This window comes from Rhodamnia argentea, chromosome 3 (genome assembly GCF_020921035.1).
Source record: "Rhodamnia argentea isolate NSW1041297 chromosome 3, ASM2092103v1, whole genome shotgun sequence".
In the NCBI taxonomy this organism is placed as follows: Eukaryota; Viridiplantae; Streptophyta; class Magnoliopsida; order Myrtales; family Myrtaceae; genus Rhodamnia; species Rhodamnia argentea.
Genome location: NC_063152.1, coordinates 3,297,258 through 3,308,600, shown reverse-complemented (window position 1 = coordinate 3,308,600; position 11,343 = coordinate 3,297,258). Strand labels below are relative to the sequence as shown.

Sequence of the window (11,343 nt, the reverse complement as noted above, 5' to 3'; positions counted from 1 at the left end):
CCCAAAGTACATATTGCTTCAAATAAGGGCATGGAGTGCCTATAAGGGGCATTTTGGTAATTTACTATTTTTAACTTACTTTTTCCTTTTTCTTTTTGTTTTAGAGATTTAAAAAAAAGTAAAAAAAAAAAAACAAATAAACGCATAGGCGGACGGCGGCTATAGCCATTGGGGTAGTAGACAACTCGATGAGAGCTAGCAACCCCATCGACCTAAAGAGAGGGCCGGGGAGCGGGCGCTCACCCCTGGTCGGCGGGGCCGCCAGCCCTCGCCCAGTCGTCGGCAACCTCGACGGCCACGGGAGGGATGGCGACCACAAGCGAGGGGTCAATCCTCCCACCTATGTTTTTTCCTTTTTTTAAAAAAAATTTTTGTTTTTATTTTTTCTTTTAATTTAATTTAACAACAAATCATATTAATTTATACTTTTTAAAAAAATGCCCTTTATTAGCTGAAAAATTTGGCTGATTGGTCGGCAAGGTGAGGCCCTTATTTAAAATAACTAGGGAAAAATCCAAAAAATGGCTTGAAGTCCTCTTGTTTTTTCAAATAAGGGCCCTAAGTGGACCTTGTTTCAAATAAAGGCCCGAAATGACATAATATGTTTCAATTAAGGGCCTAAAGTTGCTATAATATTTCAAAAAAGTGTCTAGCCTGAAAGGTATTTTCGTCATTTCACTTTTAAATTTTTATTCATTTTTTCCTTTTTTTCTAATTTAAAAAAAAAGGAAAAAAAAAGCCACACAACGAGAGGGCAACCTCTCCCGCTTGTGGTCATTGGCCTACCATTGGTGGGAGGTTAGGCAGGGGCGGCAAGGGCTGCGACCCCGCCGGCCATTAGCTAGGGCCTCTAGCCCTCACGAAAATTTCAAATCCGAGAGCACATTGTCCACGTCTTCTTCTTCGGGCTTCATCCGCAACTCCTTGTGAGGAGTTCATCCCGCCCTAGCCAACGAGGACGAGCTCATGCAAAACCAAATCTACTTCGTGCTCCCCAAGTCGAGGCTCTAGCACCGCCTAACGGCCTTGAACATGGCGGCCCTTGCCGTGAATGCGAGCATCGCGATGAAGAAGGCGTTGAGGCGGATCTCACCCCCGTTGGCCACGCCCGGGTGAGCCAAGGGCTGACCTTGACCTCGCTCTGGCGAGTCGAGGCCAAGCGAAGCCGACGAGGGCCGCCCTCTGCTCGCCTCGGCGAGGGTCGCCCTCGGCTCGCCCGAGCGGGGCCGCTACCTCCCTCACCGGTGGCCGACCATGGTGAGCTAGGGCGAAAATAAAGGAAAAAAGAAAAAAAGAAAGGAAAAAGTTTAAAAAAAGGGAAAATGATTAAAATACCCATATCCAGGCCCTTATTTAAAATAACGTCTACTTCGAGCCCTTATTTGAAAAATCGAGAGCATTTCGGGCCCTTAAATGAAATTTTCTCAAATAATTATAGTAACTTTTGATCTTTTTTTTAGATAATGATGTCACTTTAAGTTATTATTTAAAATAAAATTCAAATTCTTATTTAAGAAAATGGGGCATTTTCCCAAGAATAAGAAATGGCAATGGCGGTTTCACGGTGAAGCGAATTGGCGTTCGGCGGGGTCTCGCTGTTGATTCCCCGGCTAAAGAGCTCGACTTTCTCCGAGTTTCGTGAACTTTTGCGGCGACGGAGAAGCTTGGTGACGAGATATGAACAGCTTGAGACTGAAGCTGAAGGCGAAGTCCGGCCCCGAGCCATCAACTTCGAAGCCTTTCGAGTTTGACCCGTGCGAGAGCGCGAAGAAAGGAAAAAGCTTCGATCTTGGACATGGAAGCGAGGTCTTTCACGTGCCTCGCTTCTTACCAGCGGACCGGTCGTGGGCATGGTTCGATTACATCAACAAGCACATTCCTTGGTCCAGACCCACTCTGCGCATCTTCGGTCGCCATCTCGTCCAGGTCTTTCTTCTCTCTGTTTGTAGCTCTGTGTGTGTGTGTGTGTGGTGGTGGTGGTAGCTTCCGATGATGTGGTCGGAAAAGTGTGAATGTAGCAGTGTCATAATACTTGAATTGCCTGCAGACACCTAAGTGAAATAATTTTGTGGTCGTTTTCGGGCTACCAGTCGTGATTTGCTGGATTTGTCTCAACTGCAAGAGGTCATAGCTTTGATGGATTTCCCATGTTCTTTGTCGCTGCAGTGATTGTCTTGACACTCTCATACAACCATTGTTCCATGTTCATATCTTTTTTTTGTTCTGAATATATGGGGTCCTTTGCTTGCACTTTGCAGCCCAGAGATTCGTGTTATATTGCGGCCGATGGATTGCCGGCGATTAGTTATAACGGACACACACCTCGTGCTTATTCTTGGGATGATTTTCCTCCGCTCAAGGACATCTTGGATACAGTAAGAGTCCTTTCAGTTCGTAATGCTCCTTAGCTGGGTGATTCTGCTTTTAAGTCTATTCCAGTATCTTCCCATTTCTTGACATGGTCGATGTTATTTCGCTTGATCGATTTCTTTTAAAGGTCCATAAAGCTCTTCCTGGAAGTAGATTCAATAGCTTGGTCCTAAACCGCTATGATGGTAACAATGACTATGTGTCTTGGCATTCCGATGACGAGGTGCTTTATGGACTGACCCCAGAAATTGCCTCAGTTACCTTTGGATGCGAACGAGAATTCTTGCTAAGGAAAAAACCTAGTAAAATGTCTCCAGGTATAAATCTAGCACATCATTGGTTTATGCAATTAGTCACACTCAAAACACTCAAACTACGCCGACTTCTTCATTTTGTGGGAAATGCTAAATATTCATTTTAAAATTGTACTTCTGTTTGTATATTGGTTTTGCTCTGTTCAATGATTGTTGATTTGGAAGTTGACTGGTTTCTTTTTCTTTCTTTCTTCTGTTTTTCCTTAATAAAAAATCCTTTTCGGGTTTAAGCATCTAATGATGAGCCTAAGAGCAAGCGACTAAGGAAGAGCCATGATCCCGATCAGCACTCTTTCGTCCTAAAACATGGTTCGCTGCTTGTAATGAGAGGCTACACTCAGCGGGATTGGCTTCACTCAGTGCCAAAGCGAGCAAAACCGATGTCTATTCGAATCAATCTCACCTTCAGGCGTGTCCTGCCATAGCTCTGCCACCAAGCACATAAATCATTTTTCTCTGCTGCTGTTAGTTATGTTGGGTTTGCTGTCAACAAGTTTTGAGAAAGCAACTGTCTATGGCAGCTGCTTCTATATATGTCAAAGTGTGAAGGAAGTGGAACCAGAGCAGCATGTGTTTATAATGTCAACCTAAAGGTGTTAAAATTGAATTAGGTTGCTCTTTTTCCCTTTCGGTAATATCAATAACTTAAAGAGGTGATTTTTCATTCCATAGCTATATTTAGTCTGTCAATACCTCTGTTAAACCATCCCCTTGCAGTTTATGGATTCTGGTACTTCTGTGACTGGTCTATTTTTTTCTAGGAATGGTATCTGGCGAAGTAATACATGTTTGGTTAGGTAAAAAGAATGAGGTCTCAACGTTTTCGCTTTTGTTGAACCGTACAACAAATAACATTGAGATCAGCAAAAATAGGAATGTAAAGACTGCACAAAATAGGATACAGCAACAGCAGCAGAAAGTTTTTCTCATCAGGTCCTGATGGCATCGTACTTTGTGTGATGTCCAGTGTATGGTTCAAATATTGATGAAGCTACAGCCACTTCTAGCCAATACAGTGGAATGGAAGATTATACACAGGCTAAAGAACAAGCTACTAGAGCAAAGACTGCGGATTTATATGTCACCAAGGTAGGCATTCTCGCCTCGTCTTTTCGAAAGAACATCCCTTCATATAGAGGCTGGTTGACATAGACTAGCAAACTGCACAAAATGATCTGCATAGCCAGCTGGTCTACAGACTCACCCTGCATTGCTAACTTCAGTAAAACTCCAATGAAGCTTAATGCATTGAGCCAAGCAAGGGTTGTGAGGATTGTGAACATAGGAGAGGGTGCACCAAACTCCATGAGCTCTTGCTCGTACCTCTTTGATACATCGTCGTCTGCCACTTTTGTAGTTACGACAAAGGCGGACTTGGTAATACCCAGCAGCCTCAGAATGTTGTCCAAGAAGCCAAAGAAATAGGAAGTTGTTCTCTTATAGACCCACATTCTTTGGTCATTCCACCAACCACAAAGAGTGCCTCCACACCATATGAATTCTCCAGCACTGTATGCACTAGTCGTGATAACGATAAAGATGAATGGGAAGCTCCACTGGCTTGAAACCTGATGGTTCAAGAAACTATTAGCTCTAGGAAATGACATTTTGATGTGGATGCCCCTGTACTATGTTATATCATAGCCCAGTGGTTGTACTGTCATGTAGCCAAATCAGGGTTGATCAAATGGCTAGCACAAGTTATTAGGGCTTGATTTTGACACTTTTTCAGTTTAATACTGCTATAATGGAGGGCGTATAGCTGGAATTTATCTAATGTTTTATGACTTGAGTGTTTTGAGATTTTAGCACCAGGACCAACCTTACGTGTATATTCATACATGTGGAAAGTTGAGGCATCGAATTTAGTTTTCTCCCAAAAAAGGCTCATCTAATTAATTACCTTGGGGAACAAGGAGATGCCTCTGAGTAGACAGAGAGATGGAATAGTCACATAGTACAGAGAAGCCAAGCAATTTGCTGCCCATAGCAAGTAGACACAATACGAGAGTTGCAGCTTCAGGGGGATTTTGCCATGTCCATACAGCAGAGGACAGTACTGTGACAGGAAGATTTGGAGGTCACCTTCAGTCCATCTCTTATGTTGAACTAGGGACTGCAACAATGTTGTGGGAGCAACTCCTAGAAAGCCTTTCAGTTCAGGGTTGAAATAGATCGATCTCCAACCTCTGCATTGGATTGCAAAACCGGTAATGACATCTTCCACTGGGCATCCATACTTTAGACCCATCTGCAATACAGAGAAGACTTGTTTCACGGATGCTTTTGCATGTGTATGTTAACATATTTGTACTGCTCGAAAGCATGCTCTGTGTGGTCTATTTCAGTTCCAACGGCTGAATTTCCCAGTGCAGTCTTTGAATAATATGATATAAGCGGAGCTTTGGTTGCATCAAACTCCGGAGTGATATAGGAGACTCAATTGCTTTTGTTCTTTATTCTTTGCACTTAATCAAAACGACATAGAGAGTCTTAGATGAGAGGTTTATCATCTAAGCTCGGTTTACATGAACTTATAAACTGCTTCTCGCTTGTTAGTTGTAGACTATAGAAAGCACTGCTCCCTTGTAATCCACTGAATATGGTGCAGAATGCTTAACCTTCTCTGATTTCTTCCCCGATTTCCGTTCTTTGACTAAGTTTCTCTAGAGATAATTTTGAAAAATACTCAAAAGGCTCGAAAATGCAGGTGAAACCTCCATATGGTTAACATGTTTTGACTAGTTTTTGAGCAAGCCAAGGTCTTGGATTTAATTAGTCATGAGGATGACTCAAGCTTATGCATGTGTACTCGTGCGTATATGCTCTCATGATGTATATGTGCATGTTAGGATAGTCAAATGTAGAGAGACAGAGAGAGAAACCTCCTTCCCCCACTCAGTGTTCTCTTCGTAACCACAGCTGGCTAGAGTTTTACATGTTTCTTCTAAGACACTTGCACTGTCCTGTATCCTCTGGTGGTGATCCCACCTCAAGGACTCACTTTTACTTCCTCGTCTATACTTTCTCCCGCACAGTGCCTCTCTCCTATGAAAGCATCCAGTGCCGATGTACGGAGCTCCACCATTAGTGTCCATTCCATGGAGCTCCACCTGCAATCATCATAGAGTGTACTAAAGTCATTATGATATCTTCAGTCACCCAGTGTACTTGTCCTGTCCCTTCAATTTAATTTGTCTGGTAGAGTCTATCGGCCTCCTTTTAATTAGCTTCATGTTACTTCACCCTTTAGAATTTGCTGAGTTGCCAATGGATATGTGCTGACTTGGGACTTGTGATTTCAAGTTCACTTCACGAGTTCAATTTGAGTTGTGGTTACACATTTTAGTGCAGTTAAGCAAATATGAGTCATTGGTGTGCATATTCTCACAGAACTGTAGAAACGATTGACTAGAACAGCTAAATGAGCGCATTGAGCACATTTGACATATAGAGGCTGAATGGGTTATCACAGAAAAGTTTAGGGACAGTGTTGTGTCGACATCCCTTTGAAGTGGCTTACCTTGTTTATTACGTTCAAGGAACTGCTGTACAGGTCATTGGTTGTGAGGTTATCGAAGTTCTGCGGGAACTGTACAAAACCAATCCGATCACTATTCTCTTCGTCCATGAAGAAGCACAGCACATCTCTCACCGAGTCAAAGTTGTTTGAGTACATGTAGCAGTCCACATTAAGGATGATGGGCGCATTGCTGATCCTTGATGAGACCCTAATCTATTTGATCCATGAAAAAACATAGAGATTAGCACCAAGATCGTATTTCAAGCCCTCAATCGATCCAAGAGCAAGATCCTGGCTTACATACATAGAGAAATCTGTACAAGTTGATGTTCTTCACTTCTCTTTCATATGAAAAATGTGTGCTTTGGGTGAATCATGTGTATGAATACTGTATGTTGAGGATTACCAGAGCATTCATAGCTCCTGCTTTAAAATGGTGGTTGTATTGTGGTCTCTTTTCTCTTGCCAAGTACACCAGAGTTGGTAGAGGCTGTCCTTCACTGTCCACGGCCATGGGATCCCTCCCATCAATTATTATCTGAAGAATCAGGAGAAACATGCCATTGATGGGGCAGAAAGATTAGAACATTAATCTAGATGTATGGTACCTGAAGAATTGTTTGATGATCTCTCTGGCTCGAGACGGTGTCCCATTCGAGAAATCCCTTGTGTTGCTCACAAATGTCATCTGGAATCCGTCCCAACTCCGCTACCTCTTTGATTCGTTTCTTCATGTCCTCGTATGAGTTCTGTCATAAGCATAACCAAAGGGCAAAGTTCTTTTTAAGTTTTGCTATATATCATTCATATCATACAATTACGTGGAAGGTGGAACGAGTCACCTTGGCTTGAAATTGGCTATGCTGAGCAATACGTTACCAAGTTGATAGAACCACGCATAGTGACATTAATTTGAAAATTCCCGTCCCTATAATTCGATCATTCATCGTTGCCAATTATCTCTCTCCTATTTCAAATATTCGAAATTCGACTTTTGTTCTTCTAATCAAGTCCTCTTGCTTCCACAATTCTTCTAATGAAGCTGGGTCGGACACTAAATCTTGCCAAATCCAGTTGTAACGTGACTGTTCGATGGCGTTATGCTTCGACACGGACAATTTTTTTTCCATTGGGGACTTCTGTATTGGCTAAATTTTATTCGCACCATACTTCTCAGGCTAAATTTGTCAACATCAATCTTTTAGCGGCGTCCTATTTTGGTATCGTCCTCCATCCATATTAGCTGAATCTTAGTAGGATTTAGAGTCTGAGGGACTTAATAGAAAATTTATGGAAGTAGAAGGTTTTGATTAGAAAAAAAAAACGTGAAAGTACTGAAACGAAAGGTATTCTTGATTTAAGTGGTGATAACTGGATGGACTGAAATGGTCGAAAGATTCTGTGCGACCATCATTTTGTAGTGAAGTGTGGAACTTGTCAAAAGAACAAAACCTCGTTTCACGTAGGAGACAGTGGACCATAAACATCGTTCTCAGTGAAAACGTCGAAGAGAAACTGCAAAAGGAATGCTTTTCTCTCTCTCAATTTCTCGACAAATCTTGTAAAAGAATCGAACGACGGAGAAGAAAAAAAAAGGCTTTTTCCTATATCTACCATTCAACGTTTTGGATAATTGAGAAGACGAGATCTCCATAAAGAAAGGGCAACCCCCGCCACTGCCAGCTCAGGCCCGAGCGTCCCTTGCCTGAGACCGCGGGCCATTGACAATGCCCGGTGGTGGCCTGACGGAGGGAAAAAGGGGAAAAGAAAACAAGTAGAAGGAAAAACAGAAAAATTTAAAAATTTATAGAAATTATAGAAAGTTGTCAATGTCAATGTCGGCCATGCCATGTAAGACAACCGGGGTTCACGTCAGCCATTTCGGGCAAAAATTAGCCGGACAGTCTCAATTGACAAAATGTGAAAATGATTAAAATTCAATTGACAAAATTAATAGATTTAAGATTGAATTGACAAAAATGCAATATGTTTATTACTTTTTGGACAATTTTCTCCATGATTTATGGACCACGTCAACCGATGTCATATGAGCCATTAATTTCATCAGCTATGTAGGTAGATCCGATCTAGATAACTTTGCATATCATCCATAATTTTCTCATCGGAAAAATTACCATAAAACACTCAAAAATTATTGCAATTGTGACAATTCAATCTTAAACTATTTTTTTGGTCGATTCGGTCTTAAATATTTTGCAAATTGTGCCAATTCAATCCATCTAGTCCAATTTTGACTGGTCGGCGCTAATATGGACTCTAGCCGATGTTGGATGAGTCTCACCCCGCCATGGTTGCGCGAGGCTAAGCCTCACTAGCCTAGATTTGGAGAGGCCATCACCGGGTGAGGTCGGTCGTGCCTCGCCCGGCCTCGGCCAACAATGGCAAGGTCAAGCCTCGCTATGGCTGGGCAAGATCATCCTCGCCGATCCCTAATGAGGCCGACCTCGCTAGTGGCCAGCCATTGCCTCTGGCCGGTCGTCGGTGGCTACTAGGCTGGAGAAGAGGGAAGAAAAAGAATTTAAAAAAATTAAAATGTTTTGTTGTTGGACGATCGGCGTCGGCCGGCTTTCATGTTAACGTCGGGCAACTAAAATTGATTGGATGGATTGAATTTGTACAATTGCAAAAAGTTTAAGACTGAATCGATCAAAAAAATTTTAGGATTGAATTGGTACAATTACAATAGGTTTAGCTTCTTTAGTAATTCTCCCATTTTTTTTTGCCTTCACTTGGGATTTAAAAATGGGAGCTTTAACAAAACTACATGAAGCACGTGTTGAGCGTATGTGATGTTTTCTGCCATTGACGTATCGACATACCCTAAACTCTCACGAATCGTCAAAATAATCTTTTAGGTGGAGACGTGTTCAAATATTCAAATGCTTGGCTTTGAAACTGAGGCATACCTGGTTTGGAGTAAACTGCCACAAAAAAGATCTCAATTATTTAAGTTTTACGATCATATAAAATGCGAGAGAGCTTTGTGTAGGTTAAGAGTACATGTTGATACGAGCAATCAGGCTGGTTCCATCCGAGAACCGAACCAAAAGTCTTATCGGACAGGTTTCAGGCCGATTCACACGAGGATCATTTCAGTCCAACGTGGAAAATTTGGAAACCAGCCTTGATTGGTTCGGTTCCCGGTTCTACACTAGGAACCTTTGGTCTTACTCGAGAACCCACCCTAAATCTCTTAAGTACATTTTGCTTTCATTTCTAGTTATCGGTCTTACGGTTTTTTTTTTTATTTTTTATGGGAAATATTATACATCACAAATATAAAATGAATTTGCTTGATTTGCTAAATAAAGAAAAAAGAAAAAAAAAAAATTTGGTTGACCGTTTTGATTCGAAGTCAATTTCGAAGTCGACCTGTTCAGTTCCTGGTTTAAAAAACTATAAACCAACTTTATATTAAGATACACGTATGAGTTATGTTAGAGAAATCACACATCAAAAAATTTATGTGGTATTAAGTAATTAATATATTTAGCTAATTTATAAATCATTGGCTTAAACTTTTGAGTAAAGGTGGGTCTAACTAGATATGTTGAAGGATTGAGCTCCCTCTCAAAGATCTTTCCGAGTAAAGGTATCGAGTTTCTGCTACGCTTTCAACACTCTCGTGGTTCAAGGTACTGGTTGTTGTAGTTAATTAGGATAAGGCTCTTGTCCGGTTCTGAAAAAAGATGGTACACTAAGAGAGAAAGAGACCGGCGCTTACTTTCATAGAGGACCGCTCCTTGGACCACAGAGAATCATTCAGCGGCTCGATATCCTTTCTAAAATAGGCCTCCGGTGATCTTGGCTCGACGTCGAACTTCCGGCAAAAGGGAAGCCATTTCTTGGAGAATCGAGAAGCCTCGAGTAACGCATAGAAAGTAAGGTCCGAACCGCCGTCGTCGGAGAGATAGATGCTCATCTTCTCCGGCGGGTAATTGTACGCCATGACTGATAAGACGGTGCTGACCACCATGGTCGGTGGCTCTATCGCAGGATCTGCCGTGCACACAAATATGTCTATTCCCGGCAGAACCTCGCCGTACCTGAAACAGTTCATTCAAACAACCTCACGGTAGGGATGGAATTCAGACAATTCCTTTCCACGTCCCCTTTTATAAGGACAGAGTTTCTCGTACCAGTTTTTGCAGGCTAAGTTCTGTTCTTGTGATGGCAAATATGAGATGAAGGCCAAAACTCGACCATACCGAAAATTTCAACAATATTTTCAAAGAGTGCATCCCAAGAAAACATTATCAAGGTGTTGTTGATTAGCACATAACATTTATCACAACCAGCTGGTCAACAGACATATGCGAGAGAGAGAGAGAGAGAGAAAGAGAGAGAGAGAGAGAGAGAGCGCACCTCTGAGAAAGCCTGTCCTTGAAGGTATGGCGATAGGAAGGGTTCCATCTCACGACGATGGTGAGAAACCAGTAGAAAGCGAACCAGAGCTCGGAGAAGGAAGCTCCAAGCCAAGCCAATTTCTCAGTTGCTTTGGACTCTGGAAAGTGACGGATTCTAAAGTAGAAGATGCAGCAGATGCTGATGAAGATGGAGATTGTGTATAATCTGAAGATGAAGCGGTTCTTGAAAAATTTTGTTTCAAAGAGAGGAAGATTACTCTTCTCTGCCATTCTTTTTCTTTGTTATAGCGAGTGAAGCAATTAGGCAACAGTTATATAGAAGGCAGTGTCTAGTTTTTTTTTTTTTTTTTTGAGGGATGAGGAAATGGGTGTCCTTAATCTACTCTGAGAATAAATGTCTATTGTAGGCCGCAAAGAATAAATAATAATCAATTGTAAATTATTGTGGAGTCCACTTCTTCAAGAATTTGTGGCTTACTAGATGCTGTTACTCTGCCCAAAGACTGTTGTGCTAGCAATTCTCTTTTTTTTTTCATGTCCTTTTACATGGACAATTGGGAAAATTGTCAAAAAAAATTTAACACTTTTAGATTTGTAGATTCAGTCTTAAACTTTTTCACATTTTACCAATTCAGTCCTATTGATAAAAAAAAAAAAAATTGCTAACGTAAACGTCGATTGTCCTATGTGTCATCACCGGCGCCGACCTAGACATTTTTTTTAAAATATTTTTTACAATATTTTATTT

At 41.5% G+C, this 11,343-nt stretch overlaps 1 protein-coding gene and 1 pseudogene across 1 annotated transcript; one reads left to right on the top strand and one right to left on the bottom strand.

Annotated features, from left to right (window-relative positions):
* Nucleotides 1–1,561: 1,561 nt before the first annotated feature.
* Nucleotides 1,562–3,346, top strand: LOC115726926 (DNA oxidative demethylase ALKBH2-like). Its single transcript, XM_030657009.2, has 4 exons — nucleotides 1,562–1,926; nucleotides 2,259–2,375; nucleotides 2,498–2,687; nucleotides 2,916–3,346. Exons 1-4 carry the CDS (start codon nucleotides 1,678–1,680, stop codon nucleotides 3,107–3,109), a joined length of 750 nt encoding a protein of 249 aa, XP_030512869.1. The 5' UTR covers nucleotides 1,562–1,677; the 3' UTR covers nucleotides 3,110–3,346.
* A 136-nt stretch (nucleotides 3,347–3,482) lies between these two features.
* On the bottom strand, nucleotides 3,483–10,869 carry LOC115726920 (annotated as a pseudogene).
* Between the last annotated feature and the right edge of the window lie 474 nt (nucleotides 10,870–11,343).